Source organism: Athene noctua, chromosome 19 (genome assembly GCF_965140245.1).
Source record: "Athene noctua chromosome 19, bAthNoc1.hap1.1, whole genome shotgun sequence".
NCBI lineage: Eukaryota > Metazoa > Chordata > Aves > Strigiformes > Strigidae > Athene > Athene noctua.
In genome coordinates, this window is record NC_134055.1 from 204,407 (window position 1) to 228,480 (window position 24,074).

The 24,074-nt window shown below is 41.2% G+C and overlaps 1 protein-coding gene across 5 annotated transcripts in view; it reads right to left on the reverse strand.

Annotated features, from left to right (window-relative positions):
• The window catches only part of PITPNM3 (PITPNM family member 3), a 103,442-nt gene that overhangs the window by 58,459 nt on the left and 20,909 nt on the right, over positions 1–24,074 (reverse strand). For 4 of the 5 annotated variants that reach the window (XM_074922505.1, XM_074922508.1, XM_074922504.1 and 1 more), the window contains exons 2-3: positions 23,355–23,450; positions 11,789–11,896 (exon numbers count right to left, since the gene is read on the reverse strand). In XM_074922505.1, coding sequence (XP_074778606.1) covers positions 11,789–11,896; positions 23,355–23,450 — 204 coding nt within the window. Of the gene's footprint in view, positions 1–11,788; positions 11,897–23,354; positions 23,451–23,579; positions 23,609–24,074 lie in introns of those variants that run through there. The other variant, XM_074922506.1, reaches the window with a different exon arrangement.

Genomic DNA, 24,074 nt, shown 5'->3' on the forward strand with positions numbered 1-24,074 from the left:
GTAATACTGTTCCACAGTCAAATTAAGAACTGCTTATGTACTATTAAGTCATAAAATAGTAAATACTTTCTCATTCATCCCTATCTCTACTTTCCACTACAGGGTGAGATTAGGGTAAATTTTTGTTGCAGCTGTGGGTGCATCCTACCCTTCTGTCTGGTGTTGTCTTATCTGTACTGCCTCACGCTAGTCTAACTGCAGATTCGAGGGGTCCGAGACAAGGACAAAGGCATTTTCATAAGTGCTTAATGATTCTGAATGCCCAATACAATTTATGGGAGCGCAGTGCACTCTGAAAAGCTAGCCCTCGTGAACAGGTCACTCAAAACCAAACCAAGAAAAACCTTCTCAAAACAGAATCCCTGCCATCAAGTTAAGTCTCTATAGCAGCCTTGTGCACACAAGACAAGAGAAAAGATGAATTCCAAATAGTGCAACAAAAGCTATCGGGAATCCTAGAGCTTTAGAGCTGCGATGGCAGCACCAAACATTACTGTGGAAGTAGCCAGTGACTGACCATCCCTTCCATGCAGTAAGTTTCTGCTAACAGCTCCTAGGAGGGATTCTGCTCTCCATTTTACTGCTCTAAGTTCAGTTTCTTCAGCAATTACTCCTTATGGTAGTCTTTGCAAAGGATCAGAAGGTACTTGCATCAAAAGATGCAGGGAGTTGGACCTGATGTCCTCACACTTCCCTTCCAACTTGAGATACTCTGTGATTCTATGAATAGGCTTACTCCACAGATGTATATTAAACTTAATCTTAACCAAAAACATTATTCTAGTCTTTCAGTTCTGTTCAGCGTCTTATGGACATTATGACAGGAGAATAGAGAGAGCAGTTAAGGGAATCAACAGGAAATTGTCCCCGTCATCTCTTAGAAATGCACTGTTTCACATATAAAACAGGCTTTTTTTTTTTTTTTATGCTAGATGGAAAAAGATGAGATCCAAAAGATATGAGATCAGAGAGTAGCACATTTTTTTAAAGGGGAGTTACAAAGAACAGGTGGAGTGGTGAAGAATCACAGTGCATGCCATGAATTCCGCAGAATTTTATGGTCTACCATTCCTAAGCCACAGTCTTTGGAGCACAATTCTTTCTGAGTTTTAAGGTGAGAAGCACAGAATCTGTCATTTTAAAAAATCAGTAGGAGTTGCACAGCTTAATCCTCGGTGGTGCGGAAAGGGCAGGAATTGCAGGTTTCCATACACAGACCTAACACAACTTGCCCAACAGCAGCACCTCCCAGCTCCAAACCACTGCCTTGTAATGGGCTGGATGTGAAGAATAAAAGTTTAACCTAAATCAACAATTCAAATGCGTGCCAGAAAGAGAGTCACATTGCTGTCAGCACTATTCTCCAGATAGACAATCAATGCATTACAAGATTAAAAGATCCAAGTAACCTGATCTTGTGCAATGGGACCAAGAAAGGCCTTTCACTCACGCGATATGAAAATTTCCAGTTGTGAAAGCTGATCATGTCCATCTGTTTTTGCTGGTTACCAGTAAAGCAATCCATCAGTCTGTACGTGTGGCACACAGGAAAAGTGACTTTCATGGGCATTTTACAGTTGGTTATGTTTTAAACAACTAAAAATTAAATTGCATTTTGTCAATTGCCTACCTGAGAATTCATCTTCATTTGAAACATTTTAATTCGATTAGCTGGATTTGCAGAGTAAAATACTAGCATATTGCTGACAGAATTGACTAATGGCTCTTAAAATTTAATTAGGGTATATTAAATCAATAGTCACCCTTTGTGGCAAGCTGTATTATGGAAATTACATTGTTATTTGTTTGCTTGCTTGGTTTTTTACTCTTTAGTATATAAAGTATCACTAATGCCAACTTTTTTTTTTTTTTTTTTTTTTTTTTTTAAAGATCTGCAAATTGCAGAAATAAGGTTGCAAGCCCAGGATATGCAGCAAATTTTAAAATTTTGTCTTGGCTTCAGGCATGAGAAGCATATTTTATAGACACTTAGGTGAAATCTCACGATCGCTTGCCCTTGTTCTTGTGGGCGCCTTTAACTTCCCAGACATCTGCTGGAAATACAACACGGCAGAACGAGACCAGTCCCAGAGATTCCTAGAATGTGTGGGAGAGAACTTCAAGACGCAGCTGGTGAGTGAACCGACCAGAGAAGGTGCCCTGCTGGATCTCCTCTTTGTGAACAGAGAAGGGCTGGTGGACGATATGGAGGTTGGAGGCCGACTAGGGCACAGCGATCATAATAGAGTTCTCTACTCTTAGAGAGGTCAGGACAGAGCTAAGCAGGACTGACATCCTGGACTTCAGAAGAGCTGACTTTGTCTTGTTTAGGCACCTGCTTGACAGGATCCCCTGGGAGACTCTCCTGAAGGGTCCAGGGGCCCAGGAGGGCTGGCCGCTCTGTAAGAAGGAATGTTAATGGCTCAGGAGCAGGCAGTCCCCAGGGGCTCTAAGAGAAGCTGGCAGCAGAGGAGACCACTCTGGCTGAACAGGGAGCTGTGGCTGCAACTCAGGGAGAAAAGGAGAGTTTACAGCCTTTGGAAAAAGGGGCTAGCCACACACAGTGACTACAAAGAGGCTGTGAGGCAGTGCATGGTGGAAATCAGAAGGACTAAAGCCCAACTGGAAATTAATTTGGCCTCTGCAATCAAGGATAACAAGAAAAGTTTCTGTAAGTATGTCAGTAGCAAAAGAAAGTCCAGGGAGAGTCTCCATCCCCTGCTAGATGCAAGAGGAAATTTGGTAACAAGTGATGAGGAGAAGGCTGAGGTGCTTAATGCCTTCTTTGCCTCAGGTTTTAATAACAACACCGGTTGTACTGAGGGAATCCAGCCTCCGCAGCCAGAATACAGAGACTGGGAGAACGACCCCCCCGCAATCCAGGAGACAGTCAGTGACCTGCTGCATCACACAGACATACACAAATCTATGGGACCAGATGGGATACACCCGAGAGTGCTGCAGGAGCTGGCTGGGGTGCCAGGCCACTTTCTATCATTTACCAGCAGTCCTGGCTGACCGGGGAGGTCCCAACAGATTGGAAATTGGCCAATGTGACGCCCATCTATAAGAAGGGTCGGAAGGATGATCCGGGAAATTACAGGCTTGTCAGCTTGACTTCGGTGCCCGGGAAGCTGATGGAGCAGCTCATCCTAAACACCATCATGCAACACATGAGGGACAACCAGATGCTCAGGCCCAGTCAGCATGGGTTTATGAAAGGCAGGTCCTGCCTGACAAACCTGATCTCCTTCTATAACAGAGCGACCTGCTAATTGGATGAGGGAAAGGCTGTGGATGTAATTTACCTTGACTTTAGGAAGGCTTTTGACACCGTTTCCCACAGCATTCTCCTGGCAAAAATGACTGCTCGAGGTTTGGACAAGTTTTGAACAGTTTTTGCCTCTCACAATGGACCAACTGACCCTGCAGAGCTTCCTTTCATATGGTCTACTTCTCCACTTCAGTCCCAGGAGCTCTTGTTTGAGTACTCTGGATAATAGCTTGATTGATCTCCCTCTGCAGTGGGACAGACAACCACTTCACACACTAATCAACAAAACACTGTGTGATTACAATCTTCTGATTCTCTGTGGTCTTCTCAGGATGTGGCAGTCATCCTAGATACCAAGATCCTCTGAATTCTGTACATGCAAAAAAAGTGACTGAGATGAAAAAGGTCCTCCAAATCATTCAAAAGATACAACCTATTTGAAAGGAGATTGTTATCCTCTTCAGTGTACCCTTGCACTAGAACCATCAATAATATGACCATCTTATCACAAGGAGATGCACAGTTCACAATGAATTCATATTCCCGAATTCCAGCCTCTGAGATCAGTTCCAGTTGTTCTTCTGTGCTACCAGGACACCTTGATCTTAAATAGCACCACATATCCCAGTCAATCAACTCAAGTTACAAGTTTAAACAAACATATCCTCATAGCTGGGGGTGAAGAATTGTTAAAATAACCCTGCATTTTCAAATGTGATCTATAGTAGGTAACGCAGTAAAGAATAGATCTCCATATATTTGAGTATGAGCTGTATGGAAGACCACAGAGTGTCAGAAGAGGATGAAGTCTTGACTACCAAACTCCTGCCTAGGACACAAATCTACTCTGCAACAAATGTAGGCACATTAATTTCACTTAAGTTGGACCAACCTTAAAGCAGAGGAGCTTCAAGCACCCAAATAAGAATGAATCAAACAGAAGGTAACAGGTTATTAAAACCACTGCACTTAAGCAGGAACTGCTTAAAAACACACACATGCAAAATCAGTTGTCACTAGAGGTAAGATACTAATCATTCCAATTTTCATCAACTTTTCAGTCAGACTATTTTAAAAGGCAACAGAGCACTCGCTACATTCTTGCTATAGTAAAAAAATATAGTATTTTCTGAGGTATGCCAAGCATTGACTCTACAGATAGAAAACAAGACTAATTATTAATAGAGTAGCCCCTATTCAGTCATGATCCATCTTTCTTTTACTGCAATTAATGACAAATAATGTCTGTCAGGATCACAAGTGTTTCATCAATAAGGAGCTAAATTTTATTTTGCCTTATGTGCAACAATATACATCACAGTCACTTTACTGGGACTCAATGCAGTAACCAAGCACAGAATCTGTCTCTTTAACAGAGTAGCTAGGGATCATCTCCGGAAGAGAAATCTGCAAAATGTTATTGTTGTAACCAGGGCCATAAACACACCAGTTCTCAAACACAACATACACATCTTTCCCCCGCTTCAACAACAGTCACATCTATCAAAGCAGATTCACCTCCATAAACAAGACGATAGTTTAGACTCCGTAGACCCTGAAGTCCATCAGCTCCTTGCTGTAACATCCATCTAACAGCCAGTCAGTGTCAAAAAGCATTAATTATTTGGAGGTGGAGAGGGAGTGTAGGACCACGGCAGGGAGGGAACTGCAAGAGTTGGCAATGAGAATGCTTCTCCCCTTGTTTCTTAGAGGTCACAAAATGACCTCCAATGGTTATAACTGTTGGCACTCACGCAGCTAAAATTTTAACTGATGTTCTAGATGCTCAGTTCTCTGTATCACTTGGCCAGGCCGAGACCTGGCTAAAACCCTTAAGGAAGTATTAAAGTCACTTTCATCAGAGCTTGCAGTAAATGTGCGCAAGCAAGCACTTCCACGCATCTCCAATAATTCTCTATGAACCAGAAGAGCAATAAAACTTGACTGCTTTCCAAATGAGCTCTTAATCATCATCCATTACTTCAAACACTGGAGGTCACCACACTTCTTGTCATACAACATGGTGTTTCGAGAGACAAAGCCAGACAGATATATTATTTTGTTTGTACGGAGGTCAAGGATCCCTTATTTAAGTAATTTCATAGCTTCACTGCAATATAATTTTGAGAAGGTTCGGAACAAGAAAAGTCACTTGTTGAGACTTTAATGAGCATCCAAACTTTATCCCCAAGTGTATCTGCCCTCAGGTATTAACTACATCCTGGTGAAAGCCAGAAATTGTGTGCTCCTGAGAACCATGAATTGTGCAAGAACAGACAGTCAAAAGAATCAGAAATTGCACAGAGCAATACTCAGATGTTATCTAATTCTATCACATCTTACAAAGATTTTTTTTTTTTAGAAGAAATAATGACTAAACAAGAACATGTTGATTATCTATTATTCCACAACTACACCACAAATTCACACTACTGCAAATATCCTGCTATTGTGATTTTAATACATAATCTAAAAAAGACCAATTCAACCTTCCTACTCACACATTCATCTATCTTTCTGGAGATCATCTTCACATCTCTCTAAACTTCTAAGCAAAGCTTTTGTCGGAGAAAGCCATTCACAGACAAGAAAGATGCACAAGCACTCTCCATTTCCTGCCAGATAAACTTTCCTTCAGGAACTCTTCCACCATCGCTGGAGACAAGAGCTCTCTTCCTACCCATGTCAAGGTTGGTAAGGAAACCTGTTACCCATACAGTGCATTCCTATCACATTACTGAGTAATTAAAAACAGTATGAGAGGGCAAACAGACAAACGAGATCCATAAAGATTGCATTAAGATTAAATTGCCTGGCATTTGCTAAATTCTGAAATCTTGGCTTTGCAAACTTAGTTCCAGGATATTCGGCACCTGTAAGGAAAGAGCCTGTCGTGACCTGGCGTGTTGGGCTCCTGTCACTTCAGTGAAGGGCTGAAGGTGAGATCTGCTACATCAGCCAGCCAACTGCATCCCTGCACTGTTACCACATCCAAACTGCTGCACAGCAGCCAAGGGACAGCACGGTCCCAAAACTCACTTGCGTCATAAAAGCTACAAACAAGCTTGGAAATCCACTGCTTTTGCGGTTTCTAAGGGGGTTTTTTTGTTGTTTTATAAAAAGCACAGAGCTAAACAACAGACACTGAAAAATTAAGCCTCTGGGCAAGAGGAAAATAGTCCCTCAAAAGGCAAGTCAGTCTCCTTTTGTTCAAAAGGCAGCCGGTTGTGCTAAAAAACGCCACTGACAGAAAAAACTGGTGGAAGAAATAATAGAAGGGAACAGAGAGTGTCAGCACAAGTAACCAGGCAACATAATCCTTAACGAACTGAGAGTGTTGATACCTTCAGCACAGTCTCCAGTCAATTTTTTTTTCTGCAAAACAATTGTTTTATTTTATATGTTCACACTGTTCTTCCTTGCTTTTCTTGCCAAAGAGACACAATCAGCAGTTAGAGGGTAGCAGAGAGCTCAGCAAATCCCGAATCCCTGCCTACCACCGCAGGTTGTAGTGATCATGACTGTGCTGGGAGACAGCAGTACCTCCATGTTAAAGCTGCTCAGAGGCTTGAACAACACGCTTTTTTTTGTTTCTCCAAACAAAATTTGGAGAAAACAGTCAATAGGAAATGCTAAAAAGACTACTCCCTTCCAACACAGTTGCCTTTTCCATCCTGCCACGATCGGCCAGTCCTCACTGGAATCTTTTGCTGCAGTGAGAAGCAGCAGCAAGAGTGCTGCCCGCAGTGAGAGGAACATCACTGTGGTCATGAAAAGGATGCACAGCTTTGCTGATCAGCTTGACTGCTTGGGCGATCATTTTGCAAGCACCTTAGCCATTGTGAAATTTTTCCACAACTATACCAGGGTCAACTACAGGTGCAGTTCTGTTGTTACCTTGCTGTGTGACACGTGCAGTATACACAGCTGGTGTACAGAAGACCTTCTCCTTTGTAGACACTTTCTACATCATCTCCCAGTGAACAAAGGCAATACAAGAAAAGCAAAGTGTAGCAACCCTGGCCTAGAAGAAACCTCCCTGGCAAGACTGCCAGGAATCAGAGCTGTCCAGCAATGGTTGCTGGCTCACTGAGGACAGGCAGAAAACCAGAGAGCCACAGACAAAAGCAGAAACTCAACACAAGAAAAAACATAAAGCTTTTGTGTTTTATTAGACCTTATGTAAAAAAAGAGGCCTGAAGTTGCAATGTACCTTGCACAAATTTATGCACAGCAGCATCTCTGTGGCAATGATCCAGAAAAAGCCAGCTGCTTCTGCTCACCAGTTAGGAAGGCAGAGGTGAATAAATTCCTCAGCATGGAAGTTACCAGCTCAGGAAGAACAATCTGATCTACTGAAACTGCAGAACAACTCAACCTTCTTCTCACTGCAGTTCAGTGTAATTAAAGCTGGTTCATCTTTGTGGATGTGTGATGCTGCTCAGCTGCCAAAGCCCACATACACTGTCACTGAACCGCACTGCCCTTCCCCTGACAGCTGCATGTTCCTTCCACTGTTTAGAAAAATAAGATGGACGGGGGGGGGGGGGGGGGCAGACGACACATAAGAGCAGGAAAGCCTGCTGTCTGTATATGGAGATGGAATCATAGCAGGACTGCTTATCTCTAACTCCAATGGCAAGCATTTATTATCTCCCTGTGGAGCTCTGTGATTCTTCATCCATTTCAGATGTTTCTGGATTCCCTCATACTTTAATTTGCATGTGTGAGAGAACAGAAGAAAGAAATGGTATGTTAAATGCTTATAACACTTTCCAGCTCTCAAGTCCACATTTAAAAAAGGCCAAATATAACAAAAGCTGGGCAACTGAGGGAGAAAGGACAACCCTACTATTCATGTGACTTTATTTTAAGTCTTATGCAGGTTTGGTCTCAAACAAACATGTCTTGACCTCACAGGTAATGTGTACTGCAGCTATGGCTCTCTTTCCCTGGGGTTTCACCCTTCGAAATGCTGACACAGGTTTAAGTTTACATGTTGATTACTAGCTTGGATTGAATGACATTTTTTTCTGTAACAAGCATTTGCCTGGTTTGCCAGTCAAAACTTATAGTAACCTCATTTCCTGCTATAAAGAAACTATAGAAATACATATATAATATAATGAAACAGAAAGCATATATTGAATTCAGATTATACAAATAGTCTTTCTGTATTTGCAAAAACTTCTTCACTTCACCTTCACTCTACTGTGTCAAGAGTATAAAAACAAGCCAACAACAACTTCAACCTTACAGACATTTACAATATATTCTTAAAGTAAGGATATGAACTGCAGGTAGCTGGGGGAAATGCAAAGCACTGAAATGCAACAGGTTGAAGTTATTCCTAGTGCTCACTACATGCAATTTTTCTTCACGTAACAGATATTTTGCACCAGGAGTGAATTTAAATGCATGACTATGATGTGTGAAAATGCTTTTGTTCCACAACAGGGATGGCATCTGCATCAACATAATTTATGCAGCTGTATGAGATTTTAATTCAGCTTGATTGCTGTTTGTGTTATTTTCTGTAATAAAAAGTTAATACATTTAAATGCTGCTGCCAGTTTTCTCCCAAAGTCTTATTTCTACCTCTGATGAGAAAGGTTGTGCTGGTCAAGTGCTCTCAGTCACACTTACTGAGAATCAATGATTGAATTAAATTATATACTTGCCATTTACAAAGTTCCTGAGGACCTTGTCTGTCTCACATTGGAACTGTAGCATTCCTTAAGTAAGTGGCATCCTGTGGGTCTTCAGCTATACCCAGAGCACGCTGCATCTTCTCATACTTCTTCATTTGTTGAAGGAGCCCATAATTATGTGCTTTATTAATCAATTTATTAAATGATGAAAAAGAACCAGCGCTCTGCTCTCTGCACAGACACCTAGCAAAACCACTGGCCCTGGAGACCGACTGCATGGTACCAAAGCTCTCTGCAGCCCATGCCAGCGAACCCACCATCCTCTGCCAGCGGAAAGTAAATACAGCTGGGGGGGGGGGGGGGGGGGGAGTTTCCCTGGATCAACAGACCACACTCCTCACATCTTCCCACTCAACGAGTGAAGTACCCTGGGAAAGAAGCCATATAGGACATCTTGCTCTTTTCTACATAATGTTTTTAAAGACAGAATCCAGCTTCACCCAAACTTTTAATTTTTTACTATGAACAATAAGGCTAAGGCTGAAATATCTTCTACTGTGGCACAGAAAACAATACAGACTTCCTTCAAACATCCCCCTCCTTCGGTCTTCGCTTTTATCATTTGTATGTGATGGTTGCTAATCACAGACTTTTCTAAAATTGCTGAATCAGTAACACTATCCAGTCCTGTTAAGCTGTAACAAAAGCTCTATACAATTATCTACACTAACACCTCCACAATTCGACCTATGAGCATTTGGCAGATAATTCCATAAAGATACAGATGAGCATATGTAAGGAAAAAAAGAATAAAACAGCAATTAAAAAAAAAAATCAACAAGTATCTAATTAATAGGACTAAATCTGAGAGTATAAGGTGACAGAGGAAAGAAGGAAAAGCACGTAACTGCCTCGCTTATTTAGAAATCCTGTGTATTAGCAGGGGTGCATCAGGGAAAATTGCTAACTGGCAGTGTGCATTACAGGCAGAACTCTGCTTTCTTGTGCATTACTGAAGCAGTGAAACCACATTCTGGCATAACGAGATATGGTACACATAACACTGGCACAGATTTGTGCTAGCCCGGTTCTTAATGACTTCAGGCCTTGCCCAATGTCTCTATTGAAGAAAGGTCAAAACCAGCACAATGAACCATGACCTAAACGCCACAGCACACTGCAGCGCACGTGAAGCAGTATCAGGATGTAGATGCATCGACACAGAGGCCAATTCACCAAATGCTGTGTTAGGTACGCTGGCTCTAAAGCCTCTGCCAACAGCTCCGTGTGAAGAGAAATTAAGAAAAGGGATGAGAATTCTTTCTTTTACAAAGCGTCACAGAGAATAACATTAAATGAACATAGAAGCACTTTGTATGAAGGATGGACTGCAGCTCAGGGGACTGCTTCGTTTGCTTCTGTACAGATCTTCCATGCAACCCTGGGTCTCACGTTCTCTTTGCTGCAGCTATTCAACTGCATAATGCAAGCAACAATCCTTTTACCAGCCTTGTTTTGTAACAGCAGAAACCCTTAAAAATGGTCTCTTACAACTCCTTCCTTAGTGTCCAACACAAAGGGCACTATGAAAAAAACAAACAAAACCATCCCCATATAACGGGTGCTAAAATGAAAATAAGCATTCTAAATCTTTGCCAGCCCTGGAAGAAATAAAGAAATACCTGCAAGAATGCAAGATAGCTAGTTCTTGGCAAGCCATTTAGAAGACCAACTCATATTTCATGTAATACTGTATTAATTTTCTTGCTACTTTGTAGCAGAGAAAATGGCATATTTACAACACACAGAGTATATCTTACAAATTGTCACTGAATCTCTGACTCCAAATGAAGTTACCAAGCAACGTGAGGCCTTGATATCATTGTTAAGAGCAAATGCAAACCAGAGAAATTTTTCCTCTCTAATTACCTACTTAAGCATTCTAAATACACTGTGTGTAGTGTGTCTACCTGTCACTTAAATACCATCAAAATAAATCATTGTCATGGTAAGTGATCGAGTGACTCAGATAAATATTACTTCTATATATCTGTATTCTAAAATAGACCTGTTCACAGCTGTCTTCAGGACTGACTACATGTAGCAAATCCATAAAGAAAGCCTGTTGAAAAGGCTCCTGAAATGGACAAACCCATTAAATTCTCTAAAAAGCTAGATTAATTAACAAGCACACGTTCTTGTATTACACATGAACCCCATACCACCAACAGATGAGGAAGCTGACTCCTTCTCTCTCCCTAAAGTCAATGAGGTAATTTTAACTTTACTAGGCAATTTAGGAGTCAAAGTCACAGTTAAAGGAAGACTTCTTAGGCTTCTGTCCCAGGGCCCAGATTCTTACTGGTGTATCAGTGCCCATTTCCCACCCATTTCAGTGGCACACAGTTACCTAAATGTTGACCTAAAACTGGCCCCAAATACAACTGGAAGTATATGTCCCCGTCAAAATTCCAGATAATGACTTGCTGACTTGAAGGAGCAAAATAAACCAGTGACAGTGACAAATCTGTTATATATGTTGATTACAGGAAACATGCAAAGCCTAAGTTGTGGTCTTGTAAGCTCTCTCATAGTTGTTGAGCTGAACTCAACATTGACTTCCCATTGAAGCCATAAATTTGTATTACCCGGCCTGCCAGAGAAGTTTCCTCCTGAAAGAAATCATTGCAATTACTTTCCCAGCACTAAAATACTACTTACACATCTATATAAACCTTTTAACTATGGGATGCTGTAAATTATATTTCTGTTGAGTGTTTATATAGTATCTGACAACTAATTGCTTCAGTAACCAGATTTTCTTGTTAACTTTAAGTTATATGTAAGGCAAGCTAAACATTACCTTGATTTTCTTCCAGCTTCCCAATTGTTTCTATCTGCTCAACAAGGTCATTTGAGTTCCACTGGCTCATGCCGATGAGAATGGCACTTTTTCCCTCCACCATCTCTTCTGTAGGAGGAAAAAGGAGAACAGAATAGATTGCAGTGACTAACATGAGAAAAAAGTCAGGGTGAGAACTAGTAATTGAGAGAGAAATAAATACTCATCACAGCACCTAATGGGAATACATAACAAGTCAGCATAAGCAGGACTCTCCAGGAAAGCTTCTTGCTTACCGATATGCCCTACAGCATACCTGCGTGCTTCACATATTGTGCGCAGGAACACCATGGAAGAGAGAGGACTGTCTGAATTTTTGCTCTTACCTCGAATAGTCACTTAAAAACAAAGCTTATAATAAATCACTTCGAGTGTTCAATTTCAAGTATCAGAATTAGTCAGAACTCTTCCCCTCTCCTGGAAAAAAATAAAAATTTGGTTGTTTTTGGGTTTTTTACTTTTATTTCAGAACATTCAAAAGGCAGCGCAAAGGGAAGAATGGACACAGAACAGTTTAAGGCTTTTCAAGCATGTTTTCTCCCCTTTTATCAAAGCCACCTGTGGCACACAAAGCTTTACATTTTCATCCAGGGACACAGAGACATAATGGAATGGCATCAATCCCACAGCACAGAGAACCGCCTCTTTTATTGGGATCCCATCCAGGGAGGAGGGACAGGAAAAGCTGATAGCACAAAACACAAACTAGATACTCTCTCCCTCTCTGAAAAAAAAAAAAAAAAAAAAAAAAAAACAAAAAACAAAAAACAAACAGGCCTAGAAGCTGTAGGAAAACATTTTCCTTCAATTTAACAGATGTTTGGCAAGAAGGATGCATTAGTCCTTTCTGAATAAGCTTACTAAAAGCATTTCAGTCTGGCTGTACACAGCCCAGAATGGTCTTTGTACCCAGGAGGAGTGCACAGGGAAGAAAAGAAAAAAAAAAAAAAAGATAAATGACCACAGTTCTTTAATTATTAAGGCAGATTCAGAGAATGGTCAAATTCTGCCCTCTCTCATCGCCTTTTGTAGAGAGAAGGGCTCTATTATGGGAGACAACACGGAAGAACTTGGCCATGACATTTCTGGCTAAAATAATCCACATTTTCAACCAAAAAGAAACATTTGTTGGTGATCGGGCCTTGCAGTGGGCCTCTATATGACTGAAAAACTTCTGTTCTTTCATGTTCTCTCATATGTACCTCTCTCATTTAGAGAAATCTTGGTACTGGGGAGGAAGAAACTGGATCTGTATAAAGGCTTTTAAATCACTTCATAGTCATCACTATGTCTTATCTCCTCCTAAGTCCTACCTCTGGGATTACTTCCGTATGGATTGGTTAAACTGTTTCTTCTCTGCATTTCCTTATTACAACGCAGTACTTCAGGCTGTACCATGAGTGAACCTGTTTTGCATATGAAGCAGGACTGACCAAGGCAAATGAAATACCCCAGCCCTCAACCATAGCTGGATCTCCCAGAAACATTCCATAGCAACTCACAACCAGCAGTAAGCTACTGACTTCACATGTTTAAACAGTTAAACTCTAGAAAGTAACTGTAGATAGACTACTGGAACAGAACCATTTTTAACCCTGGTTTAGCCATGGACAATTTACGGCTTTGGGTAAGATGACTCTACTCTGTGATGATTTCCTCAGCCTGTCTCTGCCCATCTCTTCAGAACAAAAGGTGACAAAGACAAGTCTGCAGAAGACATCCCTTGTGCCTTGGCAAAGGTTTTAGTACAATAAGGCATTTGTACTGGCCCAAGCCTAGATGTGACCATTATAAGATGCTACACATGAACAAAACTATCTTTGGTTGCTTAATAGACCGATGACACTTACTGTAGAAATGAAGGAGCCCATTTCCCCATACCACTTTTTTTCTGGGAATTTATCTGAACAAAACGTGCTCTGAAGAGCATTTTTGCAAGCTAACTACAAAGATATCAAAGCTTGGAAATATTTGTATCAAATTCTCTTGGTACAGTGAGCAATCACTGTTTATCAACATTTTAGCGTCCTGCAAAACGCACTTTGAAGTCTGTTGTATGACTTAGCTTGATCACAGACTACATTCAGCAAATTCCAAGTGCATTTTTGTTCTCATTAGTCTGTGATCCATGCCTCAGCAATTCCAAAACTGCAGTCATCACACTGACCTTCAAAGCAATCCTGAACAATGAATGTTGACAATTCAAAGGGCTATTCCATCAAGCACAGTAAGTGATCATACTCCCAAAGACAGAACCCAATAACATTTTTTGCATCAAAGAAACTACTTCATCTAAAATGTCTGAATAGTCATCATTTTAGTTCTCCACTTAGACAAAATTTTAAGTATGGGTTGGTGCTCAAAGTTACAATTCCAGCTTCACATGGAGTTTGGAAACATTACTGAAATCCTCAAGACAACTGTTTTAAGCACATGGTAGGATACCATTGAAAAGCAGTGTGGAGGAAAATCAGCAGAGGCTATTTTTCTGTTCTAACTCTTCCACGCACTAAAGCTTAAGATTTCAATGCAGCTTAAACAATTTACATATCCTGTTCTCACTGAACATCCAGTGGGAACAGAGCACTTCTGCTCATCCTCTTCATGCCTAGATGTCTCCAATACACATTTAATTCTGATTCACATAAGCACTTTATCACATACTAAATTTTTGTCTCTCACTAAAAGTCTGTTATTAAAGGATTAACAATGCAGTAACAGATGTTGTTCATTATACATAGCAGTCACTTTTTATTTGAAGTAACAATTATAAAAAGGATAGCTACTGTCATAATAAACATTTCAGACAATATAGACTCCCTACGTTAAAAAAATTAAGCAATATTGAATGAAAGCTGTATTACATTCTAAATCAATATACTTTACACACAGCATTCTGTACTCCTCCCAAATATGTCTAAAATAAAATACGTAAAATATTACACATAGACACTTATCCTCTTCCTTCCAAATTTGGAAATCATCCTGCCATAGAAGAGCTGAGACAGTGGATAGCATTAGAAATGGAAAAAATATGGCACAGACATTCTGATCTTAAAGTAGTTTATCTCAAAAAAAGGAATTAAGAAAATGGAGGCAGTAGACTGGGACAAGGAATATTTGGGCTTGTCTTCTCCATTCCAAAATCCAGTAACATTATATGTTCTTGCTAAAGTTGCCACTGCAGTAGCCACGCAGCTAAGCAGCGTTGGCTTGCACGTGGAATAAGCATACAAGGTCCAGAACTGTTACTGACAATTATCGACAAAAAAATGAGGCCAGTTCAGTTGGGCCTGAGCAATTCCTGCTATGTCTTATTCTAGGCAAGCGCAAAGTGAGCGAGGTTTTGGGAGGGAAGGTTGTACAAGCCTTTGAATCACTTCAGTTTGACAGAAATGTAGAGCATATGCTCAAGCATGAAGAAGGGCTTGATGGGACCATGGGATGCTTTTCAAAAACAAAAATTAAAATTTCCTTTCTTTTGTCCTCACCTTTCCAATGTAAGTGTTCTCATTTTATGTAACATTTGGTATTCTTGATTTCCAAGAGCCTGATTACTCTGAATAAATAGACTTTAAAAAAACAGATTCAAAACACACACCTCAAATTTACAGTACCTAAGCAGTCAGTGTTGATTTTTTTTTTTTAAAGTTTTAGCGGGGTTTTTCACTCAAACAGAATCTAGACTAACTTCAGTGAACCATGAGGTTCCTTTAACATGCATGAACTCTGGAAGAAGGTATCTTTTCTCACATTTCTGAAGCGCTGTGTGAATCTGGTGCAGTAATAAATTACTGCTCATACATTAGTATCATCATCTGCACTAAACAAAATGGAAACCATACCACACGTTACAAGAAGTGATGACACTCAGGATAAACTCACAGCACTTTGCACTGATCAACAATAAAGGTATTTAAAATAAATTTTGGAAGCATCAAACTGGTATTGTCACGATATGACAATGTCTGCTAGGGAACAACTCAATTCCAGCATCAAATGTGCCATCTGACAAAAGACACTTCACGGGCTTTAAAGTACACAGCTAAGTGTCTGTAACCAAGAACAGACACTTTCTGTTTTAGGCAACAGCTAAGAAAGATTTATGATCAGGGAGGTTAAGAAAACTTGCATACAGTTTGCACAGAAATATCTGGAACTCTAATACCTCTATTTTTCTCTTGGAAAGTCCCGTTACAGAGAAGGAGATGGCAGACTGCGAGTGGAGTCCATAGAAACAACATACTACAAACCCCAGGGACAAAGAGCTCTTCTGATTCCACAGGGGCAAGAGCACTGCTGGCAGCATCGAGTACTCGGGTCTCTCCCAGACCAATGATAAACCACATGTCATCAGCGATGAAGGTATCACGCAGAAAATAACATGCTTACATAAGTGCCTGCCACTGATGTCTAAACTGTGGGTGGGGCAGCAATGACACCCACTAAAAACTGAGGCAGGAAAGATATCTTGACATTAAGCCACTCACGAGCCATCTTTGCAACACAGCCTTTTCTTAAAATTCATGTGCTTTAGTGAATGAGGGTCAGCATCCTCGCACCTTGAAAGGCTTTTTGCTAAGCACAACAGAATTCTGCATCACATTGTTAGAGCACAACCACACTGAGGAGTCTTTAGACCTCCCAGTCTTCCACTTCAGCTCACTGGCAGCATTTCCAAGTTGCTCAGTAGAGTATTTTAAAATTAAATAAATGAGACTAGTGGATCTATTTTCAGGAGAGGAAAGTGCAGCAAATTAAGAGCAGCTCTTAATTAGCAGAGAGCTACCATTGCCTCTTTCATGAATAAGAATCTTGAGAAAGCACACACAGAGTCTGGCTTATATACCACATATCTAGTGGCTTCAGCTTTGTAAGAATAAAGTAATACAGAAGACAGTGCCAAAAGGCTCGTTTTAAAAAAGCAAAACTAATGACAAAAGTTTTTATGCAGACTAAATAAACTCAGCTGGAGAAAATGAGGCAGCTGTATTCCACACCACCTCTCCAATCTTTAGCAAAGCTGTCAGCAGGCTTTTGACTATAGCATCTGCTACACTTAAACACACAGGAAGCAAGAAATCAAAAAAAAAAAAAAGAGCCCTCGCATTCTAAATCAGAAGCCTAATGCACTGACAAAAAATGATGAAGAAGGTATGTTTCTGATAGGTCAGATTCTCATCTGCTGGACTAGTTTAAATCCAGAAGAACTGCTGAAGTCAGAGTTCATTTGAATTTAAAGGAGGTCAGAAAGTGGCTGCGGGATCCCCTGCAAACAGCAATACTACCATCTGCATCTTATCACAAACGTGATATCAAGTGTTAACTTTGCTTCTTCTCAGGGAGTCCACAAAAAGCCTGAAATTACCTTCCAGGTACTTTAATAATAACCATCATCAACAGCTTCCTCTTAAATACCACTGTCATTTCCAGCCACCTGACAGAAAAGATTTCTCATTGTTTACAACTAGAAAAACAAAACCCTAGAAATAAAATTAATAGTTTTATATGACTCAGAAAATGAGTGCCCTAAAATAGACCACATGTACCCACAGTCCATCTGGGTTTTACCCACCACCTCACTCTGCCTCCAGTAAAGAGTCCAGTGCCCAAATGGGACCAGTCAAAACCAGACAATCACACCCTTCTCTCATAGAGGGTGCTCCAACATGATCAGTTTTGCCATGCCTTCTCCATATTTTTCCCCAGTTGTACCTTTAAAGTCTTTCTGCTCCTGGAAGGGACATCCTGCCAACTTTGTGAGACCGTATGAGGAAAGCATTTACTGAATGAGAACTTGTACCAGAGCTCAAATGCTGTAGGGAACACTTCTGTCAGTCCACAGGGCATGGATAGGTTCATGGTAAGTATGTAGGTGGAAGGTAGATACACTGACTTTGTTTTAACTTCCAAATGCATGGATTACTCCTTGTGCTCTGCTCTGCCAGCTGCTCCAGCCAGTAGGCTCTGTGCTGAAATTAGAGCTGCAAGTTGCCGGACTTGTCAACAGCGCACAAACTCCCCCAAAAGGCAGGGAAGTAAGGAGAGCAATGTTACAAAATCAACATACCAAGAACAAAATTAATCAAGGTAACAGGGCTATGACAAGAAAAAAATTTGTCTTCATACTCATGTTCGGAGACTAGATTATAAAAAAGAATAATTGGAACTGTTCATTTAGGAGCGTGAACACAACCTAGTTTGCAGTACATGGGCTCAGCGAGAAGAGCTTCACAGCAACTGTTACATGCCCACAGCCTGTTCAGGAAGCAGTACACTGACCACGGGAGGGGAGAGGCATGCAGCGACTGGAATGGGTGAATCATCCCTCCTTGTCCTTATCTCCATTCCCCAGCCTTTTGCTTCATTTTCTCCTTCCCAGGACTGGGGGAGAAGGGGTGGGGGAATGGCTGGATGGTGCTCAGACCTCCCTGGGCTCAAACCATGGCAGACCTCAGACTGAGACTCCCGTCAGCCAGTTTCCTACTCTCGTTTTGCTCTTAGATCTCCTGTTGCTAAAGCCAAATGATGCTTCTCCCATGACTATATATGGCTGCTATTTACATCACCAGGGATCTCGAGTGGTAAACACATCACCTTTTAGCGGCCTGACCAGCAAAGACAGTCTCACCGCAATGACGGTACATGCTGCTGAGATCTCTCCTCATTATCAACTTTTGCTTCATGCTCTCCAGTGTCAGCTATCAGGGAGTATCAGTTTAAGGGGACATTAGAGGGTTTTATTATTATTTATTAACGTACTGGAAGATACACATCCGAATGCACATGACTCTTCCCTCAGCTTGGCTCTTCTTCAACCTTATTTTCTAGAAAAGTCATAGTCCTAGAAACATGATGAAATTATAACAATTTCACATCGCCCTCATTGCCCTTTCAGAGCAGCGCCCCACACAAAAGCCTACAGGCCATTCCTTCTCAAGAAAGCACAGAACCTCCCATTCATATCAACAGCTTGTAAGCACTTCTAAGTCTTTTCCTGGTCCACTTGACAGCAGCTGGCAGATGGTCCCTGTTCCTGACAGCTTGTGGCAGTACACAGACTTAATGCCCCTTCAGAAGCCCAAAGTAGCCTATTTGCCACTCAGTGCAGCATTTACCCAAGTTGTAAATACATACCACGAAAAACTACTTGCATACATAGCACACAGTTCTGCCTGAAGATAGAAGAAAAAAAAAAAAAAAAAAAAAAGAAAAAAAAAGAAACCCGAAACAATTCACACTGAACAGCCTTGTATTTTATGCTTCGTTGTCGTGCTGTGCAGCAACTGTCCACCTGCCCTTTGGTGTGAATTCAGCAACAATTTTCAGTAGCTGAAGCTCTCTTCCCACCTTCCAGCCAAGAGCCAAAGCAGCATTAACTGCAGGTTTTCAGACCATGAAGCATGTAGTACTGGGTAAAGCAGAGCCTTTTAGCAGAACTCAATGCACATGGGGCAGCACTATCACAGTAGTAAAGTGCCAAGAAAAAAAATTCAAGAGCTTTAAACAGTGGCAAATTCAGAAGAGCAATAAACTACAGTGTCCTGGTGATTCCTTTCAGCTGTTGTTACTGCCCGTAATTTGATACTGTCCACAATTATCTTTGGTCCTAGTCTGTCGAGTAACAATATTCAACCCTAACTCCCTATTGCTAGTCTTGTGGACTAGGCACTAGGAGAGATGCAGCAAGTCAAACTTAGGCACAGTAGTCATCCTCTTATTTAACACTGTGCTTTCTCCCTACAGTGACAGCTCTTCACAGTGTCAAACATTCACCTCGAGTACCTGCAGTGAACAACAGTATCTTCAACACTGATTCTCACGTGTGTCACAGGGCATTGCACTTCAGCTGCAGAAGCATGCAACTCCGCTGTAGCTAAAGCCCCTTCCCCGAAGGGCAGACTTCCTACTGGCCAGCAAAGCCAAACCAACCTTGGAGACCTGATCAACAAGAATGTAGAAAGCTTTTCTGTATTGGTGAATCAATTTATTGTCTACTGGTTCTCTCAGTGCAAGACTTCCACAGACTGACATGGATATCAAGGGCATGGATTTTCATGAGACATGACACAAATACCTTGAGATTTTGGTTTTGCCTCCAAAACACAAGATGATTAGCTGCCATTCTTATGGTTAAAAAAAGCAAATAAAATATTTATCTCTATATATATGCCACACACAGCCTCTCCCCCAAAACCTCAATTATAAATCCACAGCAGCTTTGTACCTGTGGCAATTTACAGCACTCAATCTGATGGTCAATTCCCACGATAATGAAACACCCATCCTGGGAAAGAGAAATAAAAAAAATCTAGGTGTAAGGATCATGGGAGTACCAGCTGCAGTCTCTGTGGGCCTACCCACTGACAATAAAGATTACAAGGGACAAATCAGCTTATAACATCCGTATTTCTTTCCTCTCTCTGTGCAGACAGCTGGAACATCCCTGTGCTAAAAGTCTCTTTCAGATAAGATAGCCATTTGGTTCAGAACAAGGATAAAATAATCAGTGTTCAGCAATGTGTTTTCTGAAACATGCATTCATGTGCATGCACACACACAGAGCTCAGAGCTCTCAAATCTCTCTCCAAATAGAGACGGGTTGCTAAATCCTAGCTCAGAAGTATAGATCTGATCTGATTTCAGGCTGGGCATGGGCTGGCATTGTGACATCTGACAACATACAGTCCGGCTTTGTGCCTCAGTCTACCTACAAATTTTTTAAAACCTCTCATTTATTTACCTTTGTGGGTCACTTATTTCTTCACTCTTCTGTGGATTGCTTCTTGATTCTCAGATACAGAACCCTCTACACCAGCCAAGTAGTTATTATTGAACACCTAACTGCACAAGAACAAGGAAGAAAACTTGTATTTGATGCATATCTCATGTCTCAGGCTTCAAAAAGGCTCTGAACACACACCTTGTTAACACAGGCAACAAATGAGGGAATTTTGTTCCCCAGAATGTACTTAAGAATGGCTTCTTTTTAAAAACAAAACAAAACGAAAAAACCACCCCCCCAAAAAAAAAAAAAAACCAACCCAAAACCTAACCAACAAAGAAACGTACCATAGGCCATCTCTTCAAATTAAGTTAGAAAGAACATCTGCATCTCTTTCTGCACAGTGGCCATAGCATACTTGTACAGCCAGGGACTTGCTTCTAGCTGGGGTAAGTCAAGAGGATGCAAGCATGTTTCTGAAAGAACATGAAGTCCACAGTCAATTTCACAGATTCTAGATACAGCAGGATCCATTAAATCATTTCAGCAGACTTCCAGAATAAACTACATCTAGTAGTTTCATCTTGCTATACCTGATCAACCAAACAGAAATCATTTCATTTTCATAAAAACATTATTCCAATATTCATCTCCATTTAGAACTGCCTGATTTCAATGGACAGCTGTAGCATTCTAGGCGAGGCCAGAATTTTGTGCCAAGTTTTCAAATTCCACTTTATTTTGAAAACTTTTCTTCCCCTGTTTGATTGAGGCTGTTGAATACTGGAGGGGGTGAGAAGGAGGCAATAAAAAAAAATTATCTAACTCATGTAAGCAGCTTGTCTTTCAAGTTTAAAGTTGTCATAAATTTTATAGCTACGGAAGGCAATTTACAGAAAGGAAAATGGAAAATAAGTGGTCCACCATCAGATAAAGTCAGCATCCTTGTCAGAGCAACTGGCAGACACACTGAAGTCAAGGCATCCTGGATCCAAACCTGTACTTTGAATAATACACAATAATAATCTGATTAATATTAGTTATGTCTCTGCAAAAACAGTTTGCTTAGGAAAGTATTACAGAAATAAATCAGTGAGTTATTAGTGAAGTTGCTTCAGAGCTTCCAAATCATTCAGAGCAGAGCAGATCCTCCCACAAAAGCTGTTTCATTTTTCCTGCCTGCCTCCTACCCTTGTATTTTTAGAGCAACTAAAAAGCTCCTGACTAGCAACTCCTTCATGCTGAATTTCAACCCAGGCTTATGCCAGCATGAAAACACAAGAGTCAGTTGCCAACCATGCAACAATTCAACCCACAAAGAAAATTTTGAAAAATTAAGTGCACTGCAAGACAGCAGACATTTAATGCCAAATACTCTCTTAAAAACACCAACTGCCATTTGCAATACCACACTGCATCTCTAGACATCAAATCCACACATAGCAACGAGGCCGAAGTTACTGCAGTACTATAAAAGAAAACAGATTTTCTCAGAAACAGGCCTCATCCAAGAACAGAATACTAGGAAGGAAGGGGATTTTCTCTCTGTACCATAAATATCAACAGAGGAAGAAACTCGGTGACAATCTTAGCCATGGAAATGTTTTTGCACTTAGACATCAGCAGAATGTCTGCTGAATGTGCTGTTAATGAAGGAGCCAAACCAAAAATAAAAAGTACATCCAAACCCAAGCCAAGTTTCTAATGAGACAGGTGAGTTTTCCACTTTGGATTAGGTTTACTTTAAACTAGGAAAGAAGTCTAAACAAATATTTGGGGGGAGAGGAATCCCTCTCCTTTTCATAGAATCATAGAATTGTTTGGGTTGTAAGAGACCTTTAAAGATCATCTGTTCCAACCCCTCCTGCCATGGGCAGGGACATCTTCCACTATATCGGGTTGCTCAAAGCCATCGGGGCTGTTCTGTACCTAAAGAATACAGTTTGCTACAAAAGCCAAAGGACATTCAACAAGTTTATTCCATCACCCTTCACTCCTGACTTCCAGGTAACATGGGGACAGGAGGACAACTCAGACTGACCGCAGCTGCCTAAACTCTGAAAGATCCTAGATGGATTTCACAGTAACAGCATTAATACTCCCTCGCCGGTTATTCTCTTTGGAAGAACAAATGAAACATGTCAGAAAAGCATTAGGATTAGCCTCTGCAAACAAAACCAAAAAGAGAGGCCCCGTCTCCCACTGCAGGCGAGAGGTTGTGTGTGCACATGACCTACAAACTACTCCCACTTCAGAACAAAACCTGGCATGCTGGAGAGCGTGCCAAGATTCAGGGTCTCATCAGATGTTGTGGGGAGTGTTGCATTTTGGATTCTCCTGATTAAATCCACAAGCATTCAGGTATTGCTTCTTCTTGAACAAACAGAGGTCCCAGTTACTTTAGTGAAAATTTTGCCAGAGTGGAGAATCTAGACCACTGGTTTTACAAGTTGGCCATCATTAACACAGACACTGGTGTCCTTCATCAGGAACGGTAACAAGAGCACCGCAACTGTAAGATCACGTTTGACCTGTGAGCAGGCTGGGCCTAAGAGGCCTCATGGAGCTCTGTCCTGCTGACGCCAGATCCAGCTCACGGCAGCTTGCTCGTCCACCCCAGCACTCCAACCATCTCCCATAAACTTTAGGGCCATTCACAAATCCTTGAGAAATGATCTGATGGGGTTTTTCAGATCTCAGTCTGATGAGGACAACATTGTGAGTTCATCCCCACAGGAGCTTAGTTACATGCTGCAAAACTGCAGAAAGGATGGGGAGGGGAAGACAAAAACGTGTACTGACCTCGCGCATCGAAGAACTCATCATCGGAGCTCTCCACAGAGTCTTTGAGGACGTTCTGCATGTGCCACTGAGCACCACTGAATCGGCGCGGGCCAGCTGGAAGTACAGAGAGACTCACGTTAACCAGCGGGAATGCTCACCTCTGCTCCAGGCTTAAAGAAAAAAAATACAGGCTTAAATAAAAAGTAGATGTCTCAGGGGGGTCATTTTGGTCAGTGCACGTACTTCAGTCTCAACAGCCAGAATTCTCAGGGAGGCACAAAACTTACACCTGTCGCTTCCACCTATCAAAAGTGATTAAAACAAGTTCTTGTTAAAGGTAAGCTGCCACCACTTTCAGCTAATGCAGCGACTTGAAAAGATAAATTCTTCCCTGTTGAATTCACCAGGCTGTTCAGTTCCAACACTCAAAACATACACTGTTTCTAAGACATGAAGCTGAATTTCCCCGGGACATGACAGTAGCTCCTATTTAAATTCAATTTCACTTCTAAAAGAAGTGCCATCCTATTTGGCTCATAGATTTACAGACAAACTACTGAATTCTCACTCACTGAGCTGTTTTCATCAGACAGCTTTGTTTTGCTGGAGCCTGGGGCTTTCATTTGAAGCTTGCCGTTTGAAGGCAGGAAGAGAAAACCACATTAGAATAGGTACAGTAACAGATACAGTCATGACAGCTTAGATGGTCCCAATGGATTATCTAACTCAAACTCATTT